Source organism: Balaenoptera musculus, chromosome X, assembly GCF_009873245.2.
Source record: "Balaenoptera musculus isolate JJ_BM4_2016_0621 chromosome X, mBalMus1.pri.v3, whole genome shotgun sequence".
NCBI lineage: Eukaryota > Metazoa > Chordata > Mammalia > Artiodactyla > Balaenopteridae > Balaenoptera > Balaenoptera musculus.
In genome coordinates, this window is record NC_045806.1 from 12,312,820 (window position 1) to 12,335,763 (window position 22,944).

Here is a 22,944-nt window from a genome sequence, read left to right on the forward strand (position 1 = left end):
TTGTTAAATCTTGGTAAATCTGATTTTATGTCAACTCGACGTTTCATTATTAATATAATGTTATCCCTCTGATTATTAGTGAGGTTAAACATATATATGAGGTATATAAATATATATATATTCAAATTTCCTCCTCTATGCATTTACTGCTCATATCTTTTCCCCATTTTTCTAGTGAATTTTTGTCTTTTTTATCACTTAGTAAAATTTCTTTATAGATTCTGACTGTTAATCTTCTGTTAATTATATGTATCACAGATGTCTTCTCAAGCTCTGCTTCTTGTCTTGTGTGTGTCTGTGTGTGTATGTTTATGATGTCTTTTAGTGCACAGAAGTTTCTTCCTAATCCTAATTCAACTGATTTGCTCAGTCTTTTCCTCTATAGATTGATTCTTTTGTCCCTTATTTAATAAATCATTCTAAAGCAAAAGTCATTTAGTAAACCATTCCTGGGCTTCCCTAGTGGCACAGTGGTTAAGAATCCACCTGCCCTCTCGGACTTCAGACTATACCACAAAGCTACAGTAAACAAGACAGTACGGTACTGGCACAAAAACAGAAATATAGATCAATGGAACAGGATAGAAAGCCCAGAGATCAACCCACGCACATATGGTCACCTTATCTTTGATAAAGGAGGCAAGAATATACAATGGAGAAAGGACAGCCTCTTCAATAAGTGGTGCTGGGAAAACTGGACAGCTACATGTAAAAGAATGAAATTAGAACACTCCCTAACACCATACACAAAAATAAACTCAAAGTGGATTAAAGACTTAAATGTAAGGCCAGACACTATCAAACTCTTAGAGGAAAACACAGGCAGAACACTCTATGACATAAATCACAGCAAGATCCTTTTTGACCCATCTCCTAGAGAAACGGAAATAAAAACAAAAATAAACAAATGGGACCTAATGAAACTTAAAAGCTTTTGCACAGCAAAGGAAACCATAAACAAGATGAAGAGACAACCCTCAGAATGGGAGAAAATATTTGCAAATGAAGCAACTGACAAAGGATTAATCTCCAAAATTTGCAAGCAGCTCATGCAGCTCATATCAAAAAAACAAACAACCCAATCCAAAAATGGGCAGAAGACTTAAAGAGACATTTCTCCACAGAAGATATACAGATTGCCAACAAACACATGAAAGAATGCTCAACGTCATTAATCATTAAAGAAATGCAAATCAAAACTACAATGAGATATCATCTCACACCGGTCAGAATGGCCATCACCAAAAAATCTACAAACAATAAATGCTGGAGAGGGTGTGGAGAAAAGGGAACCCTCTTGCACTGTTGGTGGGAATGTAAATTGACACAGCCACTATGGAGAACAGTATGGAGGTTCCTTAAAAAACTAAAAATAGAACTACCATACAACCCAGCAATCCCACCACTGGGCATATACCCTGAGAAAACCATAATTCAAAAAGAGTCATGTACCACAATGTTCATTGCAGCTCTGCTTACAATAGCCAGGACATGGAAGCAACCTAAATGTCCATCAACAGATGAATGGATAAAGAAGATGTGGCACATATATACAATGGAATATTACTCAGTCATAAAAAGAAATGAAATTGAGTTATTTGTAGTGAGGTGGATGGACCTAGAGTCTGTCATACAGAGTGAAGTAAGTCAGAAAGAGAAAAACAAATACCGTATGCTAACACATATATATGGAATCTAAAAAACAAACAAACAAAAATGGTCATGAAGAACCTAGGGGCAAGATGGAAATAAAGACGCAGACCTACTGGAGAATGGACTGGAGGATACGGGGAGGGGGAAGGGTAAGCTGGGACGAAGTGAGAGAGTGGCATGGACATATATACACTACCAAACGTAAAATAGCTAGCTAGTGGGAAGCAGCCGCATAGCACAGGGAGATCAGTTCGGTGCTTTGTGCCCACCTAGAGGGGTGGGATAGGGAGGGTGGGAGGGAGGGAGACACAAGAGGGATGAGATATGGGGATATATGTATATGTATAACTGATTCACTTTGTTATAAAGCAGAAACTAACACACCATTGTAAAGCAGTTTTACTCCAATAAAGATGTTAAAAAAATTAAAAAAAAAAAGAATCCACCTGCCAATGCAGGGGACACGGGTTCAAGCCCTGGTCCGGGAAGATCCCACATGCCGTGGAGCAACTAAGTCTGTGCACCACAACTACTCAGCCTGCGCTCTAGAGCCCATGAGCCACAACTACTGAGCGTGCGCACCACAACTACTGAAGCCCGTGCACCTAGAGCCTGTGCTCTGCAACAAGAGAAGCCACCGCAATGAGAAGCCCACGCACCCCAATGAAGAGTAGCCCCTGCTCGCCACAACTAGAGAAAGCCCATGCGCAGCAACGAAGACCCAATGCAGCCAAAAATAAATGATAATAAATAAAAATAAATATAAAAAAGAAATCTTATCTATAAAAAAAATAATAATAATAAACCATTTCTAACCAAGAGTCACCTATATATCCTTATAAAAGTTTGTCTTGCTTTTCCCATTTAATTTTTAGTCTATCTTAAATTTATTTGTATCTATTACATAAAGTAGGAATGCCTTGAGCTTTGGGTCATAAAAGGGTCCCTACAGATTTTTTAATTTGCTTCTTTTTTCCAGAGCTCTAGGAACCTGAACAAGTTTTTTGTTAATTTCTTGGCTCAATATTCCTGCACCCTGCTAGTTGTGTAAATTCATTTTCCACACCTATTAAAAAAATTCACAAGTGAAACCTGATTTTGATCAAGTCTCTAGATCAGGACTCTGCCCACCATTTGTTTTTGTAAATAAAGTTTTATTGCAACATATTCACACCCATTTATGTGCTGTCTATGGCTGCTTTTGTGCTACAATGGCAGAGTTGACTGGTCTACAATGGCAGAGTTGACAGGTCTACAATGGCAGAGTTGACTGGTCTACAATGGCAGAGTTGACTGGTCTACAATGGCAGAGTTGACTGGTCTACAATGGCAGAGTTGACTGGTCTACAATGGCAGAGTTGAATAGAGGCTGTAGGGCTCACAAAGCCTGAAATATTTACTACCTGGCCTGTTATGGAAAAAGTGTGCTGACCTCTGTCTCGGATCTATACATTTACAGAAAACACAGGGGTCAAAAGAGCATGTTAACCAATATTATAGGGACATAATCAGCAAATCCAGAAAGTGGGAGTTTCTATAGGACTAACAGTTCAGTACTTCTGCGAATAAATTGCAAAACAAAACAAAACAAAACAAACAGAAAAATGAGGGAGGGACTCTATAGACTAAAAGAGACTTAAAGTACATCTGCTAAAATGATCAAGAGAGGACCTTGTTAGATCCTGATTCAAACAAACCAGCTGAAATTCTTTTTAAACGAGACATTAGGGTACATTTGAATACTGACTAGATATTTGATGGTATTGAGGGATTATTGTCAAGTTTTTGACATGGTACTGTTATTAAGGTTGTTTTAAAAATTCTTACTTTGAGAGCTAGAAGGTGAAATATCTACACATAACTTATAGTTATATGATGTTGGGGATTTCCTTCAAAATAATCCAATAAACATGGGGTTGGGTAGAAAAACAAAACAAGATTGGCCAAAGTGTTGACAATTGCTGAAGCTAGGTGATGGGTATAAGGAGATTCAACATACTAGTCCTTCTTCTTTTATATGTGTTTGACAATTTTTACAATGAAAAGTAAAAAAAGAAAATCCATATAATGGAATACTATCTGGCAATAAAATGGAACAAAGTAATGATACATGCTACAGCATGCAAAGTGAAAGAAGCCAGTCACAAAAGACCACCTAGTGTATAATTCCATTTATATGACATGTCCAGAATAGGCAAATCTATAGAGACAGAAAGTAGATTAGTGGTTGCTTAGAGCTGGGGGTGGGGGAGGAAGAATGATTGCTAATGGGCGTGTAGTTTCTTTTGGGAGTGATGAAAATGTTCTAAAATGAGATGGTGATGACGGTTGTACAATTCTGTTAATACACTAAAAAGCATTGAATTGTAGGCTTTAAATTGGTGAATTTTATGGTGCATAATTGTATCTCAACAAAGCTGTTGTTAAAAGCCCTCAATAGTAAAAGCAAAGAAAAAAAAAACCCACCTTATTCCCTAGCTCCTATAACTAGATCTGAAACACCCATGGAACCGCTCCAAACCAAAGGATTTAGCCAAAATTAAATGAATTCTCTTTTGCCCAGTTACCTGGCACACACTAAGAAGCAGCGGCAGTTCCTGACCACCAGGCCGCCCTCCCTGGGCGTAGCTGGTGGATGCCTGGTGTCCTGTCAGAGCGCTTAGATCAGTGAGTAATTGTGTCAAATTTGGATGGAATTAAACATGTCATTTTGAGTTGCTCAAGTTCAGTTTCACCAAATTACATCACTCAACTGGGACATCATCAAGTTTTCATGACAAAGAAAAACTAGCATGAACAGGCCTCCAATGCACTTGACTCATGTTAATCCTCCACATGTGGAACTTACTCATTCCCCAGTTATCCACTGAAAAATCTTGGCTGGGCCCATCCACCCTCTTATGTTTCAAGAGACAAAAAATAAGTGACTTGCCCAAGGTATCACAGCCAGCTCAGGAGAGTCAAGATATCATCAGATTCCCTGAATTCCATCGTATTTGCATCACACTGACTTTTCCCAACCCCTGTACCTGGGTGTAGGTACTTGTATGTGTTGGGGAGTGTGGGACAAATTCATTGGAGACAGGGTTGGAGTCTACATTCTTTCCTTGGGTACAGAAGAGCAGTTTAAAATGACCCTTCTCTGGGTTCACTGTGCCCCCAGCCCTAAAAACAGAGGAAAAGGTTTAGGAAGCAGGTGTGCCCAAGGACTCTAGGGGCCCTGACCACCCAAAGGGTAAGTGTGGGCCTCCTGCTCTCTCTTCACAACTTCTGATAACTCAACAAGAAATATTTATGAAGTGTTTTTGGAGGCCTCCAGGGCTCCAACAGGGCAGTCTTCAACACGCCCTTCAGCTGCATGCACAGGAATTTGAGGCAGCTGTAGTAGTTACTGCCAAATACTGGAACAGTGAACCAGGATGCCCCTGCCAGTGATGGGATCCTTTTGCTCTCTCCCAGGGATGAAAAAATTGTCCAGGGACCTCCTATGTTGCTAGAGAGCTTCCGACTTTGCAAAAAAAAAAAAAAAAAGAAAGAAAGAAAGAAAAAGAAACAAGAAAAAAAATCCTTTTGACTTACAAAGGACTCTTTCAAAAACAAAACCAACAATAAACTTACAAAGAAGGGGCAATGCAAAAAAGTAATGTCATTTTACTGAGGAGAGAATTACAGTTTAATTGGTGAATGTTCGATCTCAAACATGAGAACAGTATTTGCTCTAAAGCAAGTGTTTGGTAATTAATTTTCACTGAATTTCTGAACTATATGGAAACCTGTTTTGAACCAAGCTTTTTTCCTTATCTCTATCTGATGGGCCTCTCCTAAGCAGGGAGATTTGGGGACACTATACTGATCAAGTTTTGGTGTCTTCTATTATTTTAAGCTATAGTCTCATGACTTGATCTGAGAATCGCCATACTAGGTCAGATTGATTGGCTGACAAGTCCAATATTCTGACTCTGAAAGTTATACCAAGGGATAATTAGGAAATGGCAGATTGCCCTCAATAATGTCACCCTGATGGGATATGAACAGACACATGTCATACAGCCCAAATTTCTCTTCCTGTATTAGTTATCTATTGCTACAATAATACTACATAACAGACAACCAAAAATCTCAATGGCATGTGTTCATTGTTTACGTGCCTAGAATCACTGAGGGTTACCAGGCAGCTCTGCTGATCTTGGCTGGATTTGCGTACAACTCTGGGGGATTGGTTTCAGACGGGACAACTATTCCACACATCCCTCACTCTTTAGCTGGCCCATCCAGGCATGTTCTCACGGCAAAGCCAAAGGTGCAAAGAACAAGCCCCACCGTTCAAGTCCATTCCAAGCCTCCATTTGCATCACGTCTGCTAACAGCCCATTGGTCAAAGTAAGTCACATGGCAAAGGACACAGTCACATCACCTTCAGTGGGATGGCACTGCAAAGTGACATAACCTTGGGTGTTGATATAGGGAAAGGTAAAGAACTGGGTCCATAAATGCACTTAACCATACTTCCTTACCCACAGTGGATCTACAATCCTTACATTCGCTTAAATACTTCGAAAACCGACTTATAGTTTTCAATGTCTCACTTTTTTAGATTAAAGAATGGCCTAGTTTTACAAGTCTTACCAGTTTTACCACCTGTAATGTAAACAGCACCTCTTCCTATTTATTGTAAATTTCTCTCTTTTGAGCTTTCAAAGGCACCACCTTTGGAATTGTTGTTGTCCCCAAATCTCCCTGCTTAGAAGAGAGTTGGCCAGTACAACTGGGAACACTCTATCCTTTCTTGTTCCCTCTCAGACTCAGTTTTTTTTTTTTTCTTTTTGAGTCAGGCTTTGTAGAGCTAATTCTGCTTTCTCTTCTAACTCTCTCTGATCCCCCTAAATCATTCCAGTGGCTCTTGAGGAACATGCTCCATTTCTCCAGTTCTTTCTATTGATGGCCACCAGCAGCAGACCATATCTCAGCTTCCTGCTCATCTTGGTGCCTCTTGTAGCACCAGCTGCAGTGCCCGTTTCATCAGGGGATCTCAATATATGTGATAAGAGAATAGAAGAGCTATTGCTCTCCCTGTCCATTGCCCCCTCCCCAGGTAAATCCACACAGGTGCACTAATGCACTAACGCGCCCTTCACCATTGCTGGAGGAAGGAGATATTGGGCCCCCTGCTTGCTTCTTGCATTCAGATATTTTCACTTTTCCTTAAAGGGCCCATACCGTCAGCACTTTGACCACACTTTGTGGGTTTGTGCCCTTTCATTTCTGGCCTTTCCTCTAATCAACCAGTGCAATTCAAAAATGATAGCACTTAAGATCCAGAGATGATTTCAACAAACGTCACTACATCTCGGTGTACAACATGCCTTCTCAGCATGTGGGCACTCAACAGAACTGTTACATGTCTCTTCAGCAATTATAACTCCCTCTCACATTCACAGCAATGATATCGTATTGTTCTCCCAGGCTCACAAGCATTGAGCACTATTTTGGTGGTTTTGTGTATTAACTGTCGTCACAGCAACCCTATGAGGCAAATATGAGTGTTACGTTGTTCTTCACAGGCAGAAAAACTAAGGCGCAGAAAGGTTCATTAACTAGCTCACGTTCACCCAGGTAGAAAGCGGTGGAGCCAGGATTTGGACCTCAGCAGTCTGACTCCAGAGCTCTTAGGCATGATGCCGGTCGACCTTCACCACCACCTGCGGATCATTCGGCTAAGAATGAAAAGAGAAGCTTTTTTTTTTTTTTTTTTAGATTCCATATATATGTGTTAGCATACCGTATTTGTTTTTCTCTTTCTGGAGGGTGGGAGGGAGACGCAAGAGGGAGGAGATATGGGGATATATGTATATGTATAGCTGATTCACTTTGTTATAAAGCAGAAACTAACACACCATTGTAAAGCAATTATACTCCAATAAAGATGTTAAGAAAAAAAGAGAATGAAAACAAATGCACAATGCACTGCAGGTACCTCCAACAGAGATCAAATAAAAAGTGAGAAAAAAGCAACAGTGAAGAGGTGAAGAGAGGTAAGACCAAACTATGAGACAAGAAAGAAAAATGCTCTCCTATGACAACACTGGGCTGTCAAAATCTCCTGGATTTCTTTAAGCTTTAGAAAAATAGGGGGAAAAAATCTCCTGAGGAATTCAAATGAGGCAGCAGGTCTCAGATTGGATCTGTCCAGTGAGCAGCAGTAATTTAATTTACATGCAACCCACTATTTGAACAAATACGCTTCTGAACTACATTTTTGAAAGAATGTATTCCTGTACAAGTGTCATAAAAACTTTTCTTAAATAATGTCACTCCATTTTCAGCACTGCTTTGGGATCTGTGAGGGAAGAAATCTCCTAAATCCTTGCACTTGTCAAACAAAACATCTTGCTTTCCCAGAGCATTCTGAGATTTGTCAGAACTGGTTTGATTATGGTTTTTCTTGGAGGGTTCTGTGGATCCCGTATGCTCTGGAAGTCCCTCAGAGCTCCGTAACCATTAGGGAAGGAATTCCCAAGTCCAGCCTCACCCGACCCCTGGTAATCTTAATTACTGGCTAGCTCTTTCACTAAGCCTCCAGTTGCATTTTTTTCAGTTAATAGATCATTTGTAGAGAGTCTTTAGACATTCCTGTTGACATTGTAGGCTTGGGAAAATTATTAACTCAATAACTTATGGCATTTCTATGAAATGCTTTGAAAGCCTGACTATGATGAGAATTACGGTGGCAACTTTCTAAAGCATGTTCACTGGTTTCCAAGAATCTGTACTGAGACCAGTGAATTATTTTGTAACAATTTTCCAAATGAACCAAAGGTCAATTGTTCAGGCATCTGGGACTCGAGAATCAGAAATACTGAGGCAAACATCCAACCTCACAGCTCAGAGCATTTCTTTGATTTCCCTTTTCAGTTTCCTGGGCAGTAAGCTGATTTTTAAGAAGCAACCGATATCCCTATGTAGCTATAGGAAAGAACTCACCATCTTTTGGACATTCTCATCGGTAATATTGGTGTTATAATTCCAAGAAGCAAGTGAACTTTGATAAGACAGGTCTTCAGCTTCATGGTCAAACTTCTGCAAAAATGTCTTGGCCTGTTCCTCAGTGGTGGACTGAGCAGCAGTTACAGCAACAAGGCTGAGAAGGAGCCAGAAAGAGCCTGACATCCTTCTCTGTGCGCCAAGATCCCAGTCACTGAACAACTTCCCTAGAGTGAAACCTCCTCATGAGATTTTCTCTCTCATCAGCCTTTGAACTTGGGTTGGGCACTGAGCAGGAAGATAAAAAAAAAAAGGAAGAAGAAGAAAAAACAGTAAACAATCTGCTGAACCAACACAAAATTCATCCTGGAGAGGACAGATATGTAAACAGATTGTAGAATGATTTCTTAAAGTAAATCAAATAAACAAATGTTATTCATTAATCCTAGAGAATCATAGCTCTCCTCAAATTTTATGGCCAAATCAAAACTTGTCCATTTGGTTAGTATGTTCCTTAAAATCTGTTAAAGATACACTGAAGGTGTTATGATTTTACAGTGACCAACGAACTCTAGAATTAGGGGTCATGGGGGTAATGTTGGGACTTATACGCTTTAGAGACAATTCCGTTAAGTCACTTCTCTCTCCTTCCTTTTTATTTTACACTCATATTCACAGAAACTCTCTATTTGGGTAACATTTTCCCTTCCTAAATAAAAAACTTTGCCCTTGTCTCTATAGAATTCATTTTTTTCTGATAAATTTTAATTTCCAGGGCCATTTTTAAAATTATAAGACCACCCTCCACTCCACAAGTTAACTCTCCTGATTTAACTTGGAAAAACTTAAAAAGGCTCCTTTTCTCTTTCTCAGATGATCATGCTAAACACTGGTTCTACAACTAACTTCACTGTGTGCCTCCATCCCTTTCACTTACCTGTTCAAAGCTCGGTCAAGGTCACAAGGAAATCAGAATGCCACCACATGGTATGAAATTCAGAGACTGTCCATCTCAGGTTCTGGTCATCCATAGCCATGTATCATTGCATAGAATTCAAAGAGACTTTAGTGGTCATCCTGTAGAATCTCAGGAGCTGGACCACTGTCCTCATCCCCAGGGTGTAGGTATGAGTGTCATAGGTAAAAGAGAGGAGCCACTTTAAATGGCAGGGCTCATGGGCCTGCTTGACTGTGATTATGAAACCTTCACACAGGGAAAACATTTCTTTACCCAAAAAACAAGTCTTCCAGGTCCAGGTGAAATGGCAGTAACCAAGCCTTTAAAAAAAGTTTCCACTACTTCTCCTTATTCCAAAGTTGTACATGTTATTGTAGAAGAGGAAAAAAATAATAAGTAACTGTTTACAGTGCTTTGCATTATAATATCTCATTGAAGCATTACAACAAACCTAGAGGCAAATATTTTTATCGTCATTGTACAGATTATAAAACTGAGGCTCAGAGAACTTAAATAAATGACCAAACCTTACTCAGCCAGGAAGTGGTAGAGCCAGGATACGAATGCATGCAGTTTGAATCTAGAGTACAGGTCTTTAAGTTGCTGTCAATAGTCTAAGAGCAATGATGGAGGTGTAGATAAAGAGCAGCACAGGGACGTGGGCCTTTGGTGATGATGATGGACTTGGTTCCGCTACATCAAAAAGAGGTGGATTCTGGGACTTCCCTGGTGGTCCAGTGGTTAAGAATCCGCCTTCCAATGCAGGGGACGCAGGTTCGATCCCTGGTCCGATCGCTGGTTGGGGAACTAAGACCCCACATGCCGCAAGGCAACTAAGCCCGCAGGTTCTAGAGCCTGTGCGCCACAACTACAGGGCCCTTGCGCCACAACTAGAGAGCCTGCATGCCACAACGAAAGATCTCATGTGCCACAACTAAGATCTGATGCACCAAATAAATAAATATTAAAAAAAAAAAGAGGTGGATTCTTACTACCCTTGATATGAATCAAAAGACATGATCCTTCTAAGAAATAAAAGTAATTGACACATTTAAGCAATTATGATCAAGAAGGTTAAAAGAAAGTGAGCTGAGGGGATCAGTGCAGTTTCAGTCAGGCTCCTTCCACATTCAAGGAAGCTGAGATCCACTCGCTTTCACAGGCATTAAGAGAAAAACCGGTCAAGAGAAAAGGGGGCAGTGTGTGGGGCTCTGAACCAAGAGGTGGAATGTTACTTTAATAAAAGCTGAAACACAACTCTACTCAGGTTGCTTCCTGAATGAAGCTCTTGGGTTCAGGAAAAAAAATGGGAGTAGTCCAACTGCAATACACTGAGGCAGAAAATCAGATTAACGCGATCAAATTGAAATAGAGAAAGCAGGACATGAAATCTGAATGTTAAAACAGATGAACAAGGAGCCTGAGATAACAGTGAGGCAGGAGAAATCTAGAAGCCAAGAAGTTTTGAGGAGCGAGGGAAATAGGAGAATTTTATCACAATAATTCTGTAGGAAAACTAGATCACAATGGCCAATTGCAAGCAATGACTGAATTATTGGAAGTTTTGTTGACTCTCCACTGAGAAGATACTGATGTTCTGACAGCCGCCCAGAAGTGTCCTGAGACCATTCTGAGAATGGGAAGAGTCCACTAAAGACCCAGGGGATGGGAGCCAGAAAGACAATTGGCCTGAAGGAACAGATCCTTTGTGAAAGAATGAAGAACCAGAAAAAACAGGAGAGTGGAAATTGAGGAAACCTGTTCTATTTTTCAAAAGGGTAGATGGAAGAGTTTGGTCTTGACACTAGACAAAAACTATAAAATATCATTTTTAGAATGTAGTTTGCACTTGGACAATATATATCTCTGGTCCCAAATATATATCTAGGGATTCACTAGGAACAAATAAGACGTTGCCTGCCTCATTTCCTTTGTATCTTCCATTTCAATAAGGGATTTAACAAAATGTAAAGTTCTACGACTAGCTCTAAATGTCCCTGAAAGAACCACACAGCACAGAAATAAGCAGTCCTCTGATCAACAACAGTTCATGTCCAAAACAACAAAAATCTTGATTCATGTATATAAAATAGATAAACAACAAGGTCCTACTGTATAGCACAGGGAAGTATATTCAATATCTTGTAATAACCTATAATGAAAAAGAATATATACATATATATGTATAACTGAATCACTTTGCTGTATACCAGAAACTAATACAACATTGTAAATCAACGATATTTCAATTAAAAAAAAGAATCTTGATTCAACAATTATTTATTGGCTACGTACTCTATGCTAGGCACTATTCTAGATACTGGATATACACTAAAGAATAAGACAGGAAAAGTTCCCGTGGATATCATATTATATGAGGTGGGGTAGCAGGAAGAAACAAATAGCTGATGGTAAATACTATGGCTTTACAATAAGCAGGAAAGGAGGAGGGTGAATGATGGGGTGGGGATGAGAGGATGACATCTGAGCAAAGACCTGAAGGAAGGGATGAAAGCCACATGAATATCTGAGGGGAGTCTTTTCCAGGCAGAGGGAACAGCAAGTGCAAAGGTCTCAAAAACATCAGAGGCCTTTGTGGCTGGAGCTCAGTGCATGGGGAAAGTGGCAGGAGGTGAAGATGGAGAGGAAGCTGTAAGGAGGGCCTTATAGACAATTGTAGGACTTTGGCTTCTACTCTGAGTAATGTGGGAAGACATTGGAGGACTTCAAGCAGAGAAGTGATCCGGCAAACGTTTTAACAGGATCACTCTCACTGCTGGTTAGAGAACAGACACTGAGGGGTGAGGGTAGAAGCAAGGAGGTCAGTCAGCGAGCTACTACAGCTGCCCAGTCAAGCAGGGTTGAATAAAAGCTTAATATGAGCAATCAATCCAACATGGCTGCCACCAAAAAGCAAAGCCATCTTAGACTATCTTAGACTTTGTTACTAGAAGTATTAAATACAAAAGAATTTAGAGCATCATGCTAATTTCTAAGACCCACAATTTTAGAGAGACACAGGAGAGTATCCAGAGGAAAATAAAGAAGAGAGTAAATAGGTCTAAAAATAATGTCATTTGAAGCACAGTGCAGACGTGAGGAAGGAGACCCAGCATAGACAGCTCTCCTCCATCACGGGACTGTCATTTAGAAGAAGACTTAGGTAGCTTAACGGATTGACTCTGCCGCTGATTAGCTGTGTGACTTTCAGCAGGTGATATTTCCCTCACGTCTAATTTCCTTATTTCAAAGCTGATAATCATATTATACCCATCTCACAGGGACATTGTAAGTATTCTATGAATTAATACATGAGAACACAGAGAAAAATGCTGGGAGCCTAGTAATAAAAGCCACTCAAAGCGCGAGGAGCTGTATAATAATTAGTGGACTCTGAGAAGTGAGGGAGATTGGAGACTCGTCCATAAGCGTTCTGTAGGAAAACTGTCATATTCTGAGAATAAGCAGGCCCACGTAAGCAAGATGAAAATGCACTGCTTTGACTCCACTAGTTTTGCTTTTTTTAACCATTTAAGGTAGACATTTTTCTAAAATACATTCCATCTAATCAGGATGTTGCCTGAACATTATTTTATGTGTTTTTTTTTCTTTCCAGATGACTCAGTGTCATCATCTTGGGCAGCGTTTACTGACTAGGCTATAACGTGACAACATCTTCGGGGCTTTACATTAAATGGCTCCAAACCGCTTTATTGCTATTAACTGCTGTCTCTGCAGGTTCTGAATTCTGTGCCACTTCTTGAAGAATGCACTTTGACTGGCCCTGCCCACCACGAATCCCCTCCCTGTTTCTGATTTGCTGTCTGCTAAGAACTAAATGGAAACCAGATAACCATGGAGTTCAATCAGAACGCTCCCTCTTCATAGGCTCAGACCTGAGGGTGGGTCTTCATTCTCCTTGAGCAAAGTGCATAGACTTTGAGATCCATTTTTCCCTTACTGCTCAACTTTCTATCCACTTCCAACCGAGTCATAAATGGTGAGGTTGCTAAATAGCTATAGCAAAAATTTCCTCTAGCTCCCCAAGTTAAGAGGACAACTTTGGTCAGAGCAAAAAGAATGTTTTGCATAATTTCTTATCTTAAAATTGAGAGAGTAATGTTTCTGACAGAAATAAGAAAGGATATCAAGAATATAAAGTAGAGAGAATTTAAAACTCCACATGACCAAGAATGATTTGCCTTTAGTCCAATTGGTTTTGACCACATATTTATCACACAAAGTGCATTTATAAGTACTTTACAGAAAATAAATAAGTTGACTCTTTAGCCCAGAGGAAAAGCTAAAGTTCTTTCCTGTTTACATTTCTAGTTGCATAGCTGCCCCTTTTTCCTACAGATAGAGCAAAGATAATCTTCATTAACCAAATTGACAAATATTTTCAACAGACAGAGTTCAAGTTTGTGAGGCCAAACTCTGGATTCCAGGGAGGTTGTACGGATTATTACTGCTCTGAATTTATAATAGTACAGTGCTTGCCATGTAACCCGAATTTATTCCCCCACCCAGACTGTACAAAATAGCAGGTAACACTAGAGTCGCTAGTATAAATTTATATCTAGGGCCTTAGAAGCAAAACCTGAGCCTTTATTCTAAGTGAAATGAGAATCCATGGTAGAGTCTGAAAGGAGGAGTGACATGATCTCATTTACATTTGAAAAGCATCACTCTGGCTGCTGTATCAAGAACAGGTGGCTAGATTTTGAATACAGTTTGAAAATGAAACCAGGAGGATTTTCTGCTGAATTAGATGTAGGCTGTGAAAGATAGAGAGAGTCAAGGATTACTCCAGAGTGTTTGGATTGAACAACGAGAAGGATGAGGTTGACATCAATTTATATGGGGAAGGTTGCAGGTAAAACAGTTTAGAGGGAAGAGTAGGAGGTCAGTCAAGGTTGTGAGAAATCCAAGTGAGGATATATACAAATCTTCAGTTTGGCAGCGAGCTCAGGGATGAAGATATAAATTGGAGAGTTGTTAGTCAAGTATGTCTTTTCAGTTAAGGCACAGAGGAAAGGATCTTACTTCTTCAGGATCCCAGTGTGCTGGAAACTATTACATAGTCCAGACCTCAAAAGGAAAATGGGATGGGATAAGAAGGAAAAAAGCTACTTGAAACAACCTCCCTAGAGGAGCCATCTGTGGACTGTACAGGGAAGTGATAAAAGGGAGTTTCAGGAACTTGGCCAGAGCATCACATTTCTTGACTGGCTTATAGAAAAGTAGACACATCTCAGGAGCACAGGATGGTTGAGGTGAAGCAAGGTGCAGGTTCAGAGAAGGCAGCTGACATGATATACAGTCAAAGTCAAGTGGCTTAGACCCAGTCCAGGTCAAGGCTTAAACACTGACGGGCATTCAAAGCATAGAAGACTCCTTTTGGAGCTAGCTCCTGCCTGTCAGCTAGAGTCTGAGGGTGACTGAAGACTTTTACACTTTGGTTAATACTTCCTAATTGGCTCTAAATATCTTAGAATAAGCCTTCATCCCTATTGACCTCTATCTCAGTCTGCAGACTGAGTGGAAGAGCCATGTTTTCAGATCCAACTAGAAATGTCCAACGGCAGTTGTCTTCTTGAAGTCCAGCAGGTTCACCTTGGAGACACTGTACCATTCCCTCCTCCTCTTCTAAGGGATGTGTCTGGTCTGGGTCATCGGTAGGGCTTGGCCAAGGCTAGTTACCTTGGCCAAATCAGAGAGATGGGGAGTAGATAAATCACATTATAAATCCTCAAGGGCCTAACATAACATCTGCGCTTCAATCTCATGCCCACATGGATACATGCACTTGGAATTATAAGAAATTTTCTGAGACTCCAGAATCTACCATTTTTTAAATCAAAATATCTTGGCTTTTGATGAAATGTCATCACAAATACATAAAAACTAGAAGCTCAGTTGGGTAAGAGTCTTACTACTTCTTCATTCTTTGCCACTGACGACCCTCTTAAGGTTTGCCAGCCTGTCATCAATCTCATCAGGAATCTTCTTTGGCTGAGAAATATGTCAATGCCTAGAAACCAGAAACTATACAACATAAATCCCAGGGAAGCCTTGCATCTTTTCTAGGACAGTCAGAATGTGGTAGATATTAATAATATTAATTTGGATTCCATCCAGAAAGGAATCAAGGCCTTATGGCCTTGGAATCTGGATAATGCCATTATGTTACAAGATGTTATTTTTGGATTTCAGTTATTCCCAGTGTTTTGACATTGCTTTACATAAGGTTAGGCAAAGCTTCAGCGATCTCTGCAAGGATGAAATCACTAAGCAATCATGAACATTGAAAACTTGAGAATACACTTGGAGGAACTCTCATACTGAGCATCCTTCTCTGCTCGGCCTTCCCCCTGGATTTTGTGATTGGTACCGTCACAAGCTTTTTTGCCTCTCCTATTGTAATACTAGAATCTCCCTAAAATTAGCTGGGGAGCAGGAGTCAGTTATAGCTCGCTGGGATGCTTGATCATCTTTGGAAGCTGATTCAGCATCCTCTCTGAATTTATTTGGTCAAGAAGTCCTTAGGCCCAAGTTCCATACAAATTCAACATGAACCTGAAATTTCGGGATAGCTCCGACTCTTCCATATTATGTTTCTGGAAGATCTAGGACGCTTGGGAGCATGGGGCACTCCAGAGACACTTTTGGTAGTCTAGATCTATGCCGACAAGTAACATACTCCTTGGGAAACTGGAAAAGCAGTGGGGGAGGGCAAAAATCTCCATATATTACTCAGTTGGGATTTCAACCTGGCACTCTCCCTGAAGAGAGAGCTGCTGCTTATCAAAAACCAGAAGTAACAAGGCCCAGGACAAGGCAAGGCATTAGGTCAGGCCCCAATACACCCATCAGTGAGCACCAGGCATTGGCAAGCCAGCATCTTAAAGAGCTCCACTGGAGGCACGAGTCCCTGACAGGTATGGGGGTGCTGGGATGCAGCTGCCAGCTGGAATAGTCATGGGGTCAAGGGGAGCGGCAGAGTGGATAAGAAATGACTCACAGTGTTGTTTAACCAAGAGAGGAGAGGAGAAGGAGGAAAAGTGAGAGAGAGGGAGAGAGGGTTCTAGGGCATTAACTAGAGCATACAAGCCTGTCTTTATAGATTTCAAATCGTGGTTAATATTTATATGCCAGGGACTACGTTAAGCACTTTACAAGCAGTATCTTCTGGAATCCTCACTGTCACCCTGTAAGGAATTATGATGATTTCCATCTAATAGGATTATAAATGAAGACTTAAAGAGGTTAACTAAAGAGCCTAAGTCTGAGTAACAAGTACAGGTGCCCACATTTTAACCCACTATTTACCATGATGCTCAGCTAATCAGGGAGAGGGCTTTTTTATCTTTTTTTTTTTAAATTAATTTGGTTGTATTTCCTTTTGTTTGTTTGTTTGTTTTTAAATTTATTTATTTATGGCTGTGTTGGGTCTTCGTTTCGGTGCGAGGGCTTTCTCTAGTTGCGGCGAGCGGGGGCCACTCTTCATCGCGGTGCGCGGGCCTCTCACTGTCGCGGCCTCTCTTGTTGCGGAGCACAGGCTCCAGACGCGCAGGCTCAGTAGTTGTGGCGCACGGGCCTAGTTGCTCCATGGCATGTGGGATCTTCCCAGACCAGGGCTCGAACCCGTGTCCCCTGCATTGGCAGGCAGATTCTCAACCACTGCGCCACCAGGGAAGCCCTTTTTTATCTTTCACTATAAGATATTTGTAGTAGATTGCAAAACTCCTTCTTTACTCCTCTTTGTATCAACACCCTTTATAATGTGACTTTGCAGTTTCTTCCATCAAGATATATAACCTATTTCCTTCTTCTTGAATCTGCTTTGGCCAATGGCATGTGGCAGAAATGATAGTGGGCCAGTCCATCCTTTCTTTCTCTCTCTCTCCCTCTCTCTCTCTCCCCCCAACCCTCTCTCTCTCTCTCGCTCTCTCTCTGAAGGCTGAGTAGCTATCAAGTGAACAAGCCTGAGCAAGGGACCACTGGAGCAGAGATGAGACAACCAAGCTGAGGCCATCCTAGACCAGCCAGCCCCCAGCTTCCCTGGCAACTGACTACAGATGTATAAATGAGAGCAGCTAAGACCAGAAGAATTTCTCAGGTGAGCCCAGACAAAACTGTCAACCCATAGACTCATGAACTAAACAAATGGCTGTTGTTTCAAGCCATGGAGTTTTAGGCTGGCTTTTTGTGTAGCAAAAAGCTAACTGATACAATCTCTTAATAACTTCACCAAGGTCTTTCCAAATTATCTATTCAGATAGGATGCTCTTGGGTTGCAAGTAAGAAGACACTCTTACTCAACTGGATTAAACAACAAGGAAAACATATTAACTCACGCAAATAAAAGACCACGATATGTTAAATCCAGAGTTAGTTAACTTAGTGCCTTAATGATACCATCAAAGACCCAGGTTTCTTCCATCTTTCCACTGTGCTACCCTTGGCATGTTGGCTCTGCTCTGATTAAAGCTTCCCTTGGGGTCACAAGATGGCTACATTCATTTCAAGCGTCACATCTAGAAATGACAACATGGAAAAAGAGGAGCAGTTTCTTCCTGTGAATCTCTCTCTTTTTTAATGACTTTTTTAAGACTAAGGGAAGCTTTCTCAGGGGACTAGCATAATTGGCTTAGACTAATCAAGATTTACATCTGATTCATGTTGGAGAATGGTAGACCTCCAGCTAAACCTGGCTTTGCCTTAAGAGAGTAGGAGGGGATGCCTTTCATATATGTAATATAGGTCATGTGTATTCCACCCACTGTAGAATGTCCCACTATTTCTGGGATATTTTCTGTAGAGATTTCATTCCAACCATGAGTGTGGGTTCTTATGAATTTCAGGCACAGAAGACAGAGCTTGTAAGATCTTCCTGAATTGTGCCTTGGTCTGGAGGGAGTTTCCACCTCAGTATCAATAGCATGCTGATGTCTCTACCCACTGAATATATATGATATAACCAAGAAGAGTGGGCAAGAGGAGAAGAAAGTTCTAATAGGAAAGAAAAGATATTTTCCCAAACCACTACCCAATTTTTTCCAGGGATATAGATCCCCTCAACAGTTTTAACAACTACTTATCCAATAAGTGAGATGCATGAGAGAATGCAAATCATATAGAACACATAATCTCTGGCTCATTACATCCTGTGTTATTGGGAAATTTTACTCAGAAGACACAGATAAAAGATGATGGAACAAATTCTGATTTGTAAGAATATAAAACTTTTCATGATTTCAGAGAAATAGGAGGTCAGAGTGGGCACAAGGAGTCAGTCAGGTAGGCTTTACAAAGGAGATGAGATTCTGAATCATAGAGACTAATACTACTAATAATAGTAACAGTAATAATAAAATCCAAACTCTGTTGAGTGCTTATTATGTGCCAGGCAGAATGTAACTGCTTTACATGTGTCCCCACATTTAATCCACACAACAACCCTATAAGGTAAGCGCTAGCACCACCCTCATTTTCTAGATGAGGAAACCGAGGCATGGAATCAAGATCACAAAGCTGGAAATTAATAGAACTGGGGTTGGAACCTCAGCAGTCTGACTTCATGCCCAGACTCTTTGTGGTCAGAAAGGGCTTTTCGAAGGAATTCCTGTTGCAGACATGGAAGAGAGGGACAGTCAAGGCATAAAGAAGCATAACAGGTGTAGCTGGACAGCTTGAAAAATGGTCCCACAATGATATCAAACTTGCACAAGTTACAAACACAGTTCCTCCTTGCACTCCTTTTACTGCATTCATCTTCATAATTTTCACTGAAGGGAGACCATTGGTGCTCTACCCTCTTTCGGTGAAAAGCTATGTTTTTCTCAGTAGGGTGAGAATGTTCAGGAATAGAGAGTAATTAGAGATCATAGGTTCACAGATGACAACCTCAGATGGTGTGGCAGTCATTTTGTTCTCTTCAAAGCAAATCTATATCAGTAACAAAGAGCAGCTGCTCTCAACCAGGATGATTTTGCACCCCAGGGGACAAATGACAATGCCTGGAGACATTTGGGGTTGTCACCACTTGGGGGGAGGGTGCTACTGCATCTAGTGGGTAGAGGTCAGGGATGCTGCTAAACATTGTACAATGCATAGGACAGCTCCCCACAAATAAAAATTATTTGCCCCAAATGTCAAGTGTGAGGTTAAGGGACCCTGACCTAGATAGACAGCCCTATGAACATAGTACTCTCAAGAATCATGTGTGCGTGATTCCACCTCCTTACATCTCAATCAGGGCCAAGCAGAATAGTAAATTACCTACTCCCAATAGCAAAGCTGCCAAGACATTTGAGCACAAAGTAACTAATCCTGTTTAGACATGAATATGCGTGCATTTGCACTAGTCTCAATAACAAATAGGAGAAATACGGAAAAAATAAAATATCAATACAAATAATTAGCCCTGACTTTAACATGACAGGGGAGAAAACTAACACTTAAAGCATTTACTGTAGATCACCTTGCTGAGTGTTCACAACCACCTTTGTGGAAGTTGTTACTTTCTAAACACTCAGCATGATCAGTAACTAGCTCTATGTCACCCAGTAAGAGAACTGAGATTAACCTGTCGGTGTGTTTTCCATTTCAACTCTTGCCTCTTTCCGTGGGATGTGGTCAAGTTCAAAAGAGCTAGTAAGATTGTTGAAGAAGAAGATAATTATGATTTTTAAAAATAGATGAAAATCATGTAGTACTTCTGCCTTGAAATTTGTTGACGTCAATATGTAGGAGATATTATCCAGACAGCTCTGTCTCTCCCAAGAAAAGGACAGGAGGAAATGGGCTGAAAGGACATGATGGCAAGAATTCAAGTTTAGTCTTAAGGGAGAATCGCTTGACAGTGGTCAACACTGACATAGACTATTGAAGGGTGTTGTGTAATCTTTGTCTGTGGAAGGTTTCATAGGCTGAGGAAGGTTTCGGAGGGTTTGAATTTGGCCTTGACTGAGGGGGAGGACATGGCTGGGCAAAGCTCCAGTTAAATGCTGCTCTGGGAAAAAGAAAAAATAATGAAAGGGGATGAAGAAAGCCTATGGGACTAATGGGAAACCATTAAGAGAAATAATGTCTGTATCATTGGAATTCCAGAAGGAGAAGAGAGGGAGAAAGAGGCAGAAAGACTATTTAAAGAAATAATGGCTGAGAATTTCCCAAACCTGGGGAGAGATTTGGACATCCAAGTTCTCAAAGCTAATAGGTCACCCCAAAATTTCAATCCAAGGCAGTCTTCTCTGAGACACATTATAATAAAACTATCTAAATCAAAGCCAAAGAGAGAATTTTTAAAAGAGCTAGAGAAAAAATTTTTTCTCTCAGCTAAGGGAACCCCCAAGAGGCTATAACCATATTTTTCAGCAAAAACCTTGCAAGCTTGGAGAGAAAATGGGATGATATATTTAAAGTGCTGAAAGAAAAACAACTGTTAGCCAAGAATACCTTACCTAGCAAAGCTGTCCTTCAAAAATGGAGGTGAGATAAAGATTCTCTAACAAACAAAAGTTGAGGGAGTTCATCACCAGTAGACCTGCCTTACAGGAAATGCTGAAAGGAATCTTCAGGCTGAAATGTAAGAGTGCAAATTAACAGCATGAAAACACATGAAAATGTATAACACACTGGTAAAGAATTCAGAATACTCTAATACTGTAATATGGTGGTGTGTTAACCACTTAACTCTAGTATAAAGGTTAAAGGACAAAATTATTTAAAATAGCTATAGCTACAATAATTCGGTTATGAATGCACAATATAAAAAGATGTAAATTCTGACATCAAAAACATAAAAGGGGAGCGTAAAAGGGGAGGGTTTTTGTATGTGATCAAAGTTAAATTGTTATCAGCATAAAATATTCTGTTATAGCCATACAATGTTTTATGTAAGCCTCGTGGTCACCACAAAACAAAAAGTTACAGTAGATTCACAAAAGATAAAGCAAAGGGAATCAAAGCATACCACTATGGAAAATCATCAATTCGTAATGGAAGGCAGCAAGAGTGGAAGAAAGGAACAAGGGAACCACAAAACAGCTAGAAAACAGTGAATAAGATGGCATGAGCAAGCCCTTACCTATCAATAATTACACTAAATGTAAATAAATTGAATTCTCCAATCAAAAGACATAGAGTAGCTAAAAAACAAGACCCAACTATATGCTGCCTACAAGAGACTCACCTCAGCTTTAAAGACACACAAAGTGAAGGGATGAAAAAAGATAATTCATGCAAGTAGAAACCAAAAGAGAGCAGGGGTGGCTATACGTATATCAGAAAAAAAGTAGACTTTAAGTAAAAATATGGTAACAAGAGGAAAAGTAGGTCATTATATAATGATAAAAGGGTCAATTCATCAAGAAGATATGACAATTGTAAATATATGTGCACCCAACATTGGAGTACCTATATATATTAAGCAAATACAGATCTGAAGAAAGAAGTAGACAACGATAAAACAATAGTAGGGACTTCAATACCCCACTTTCAGCAATGGATAGATTATCCAGACAGAAAATCAATAAGGAGACATTAGACTTGAACCATACTTTAGATCAAATGAACCTAACAGACAAATATAGAACATTCCATCTAACAGAAGCAGAATACACATTCTTCTCAAGCGCACATGGAACACTCTCCAGGATATATCATATGATAGGTCACAAAACAAATCTTGGCAAATTTTAAAAGACTGAAATCATACCAAGTACCTTTTCCAACAACAGTGGTATTAAACTAGAATTCAATAACAGGAAGAAAGCTGGAAAATTCATAAGTATGTGGGAATTAAACAACACACTCCTGAACAACCAATAAGTCAAAGAACAAATCAAAACAGAAATTTAAAAATATCTTGAAACAAATGACAATGGAAACACAACATACCATTATCTTTTTAAAGACATTTTTCCAAAAAAACCCATACAGATGGCCAATAGATACATGAAAAGGTGCTCAACATCACTAACCACCAGGAAAATGCAAATCAAAACCACCATGAGATATCACCTCACACCTCTTTAAACGGGTATCATCAAAAAGACAAAAGATACTGTTGGTGAGGATGGAGAAAAGGGAACCCTTGTGCACTGTTGGTGGGAATGTAAATTGGTACAGCCACTATGGAAATCAATACGGAGGTTCCTCAAAAAGTTAAAAAATAGAACTACCACATGATCCAGCAGCCCCACTTCTGGGTATATATCCAAAGGAAATGAAAACAGGATCTCAAAGAGATATCTGCACTCCTGCATTATTCACAATAGGCAGGATATGGAAACATCATAAGTGTCTGTCAATGTATGAATGGATAAAGAAGTTTTGGAAATGTA

At 40.1% G+C, this 22,944-nt stretch overlaps 1 protein-coding gene across 2 annotated transcripts in view; it reads right to left on the minus strand.

The window, feature by feature from the left end:
- Positions 1-21,146, minus strand: part of ACE2 (angiotensin I converting enzyme 2) — a 62,707-nt gene extending 41,561 nt beyond the window's left edge. The window contains exons 1-2 of one of the 2 annotated variants that reach the window (XM_036840457.1): positions 21,061-21,146; positions 8,635-8,922 (exon numbers count right to left, since the gene is read on the minus strand). In XM_036840457.1, the coding sequence (XP_036696352.1) occupies positions 8,635-8,820 (186 nt within the window). In that variant the 5' untranslated portion in view covers positions 8,821-8,922; positions 21,061-21,146. Of the gene's footprint in view, positions 1-8,634; positions 8,923-9,571; positions 9,835-21,060 lie in introns of those variants that run through there. The other variant, XM_036840458.1, reaches the window with a different exon arrangement.
- Between the last annotated feature and the right edge of the window lie 1,798 nt (positions 21,147-22,944).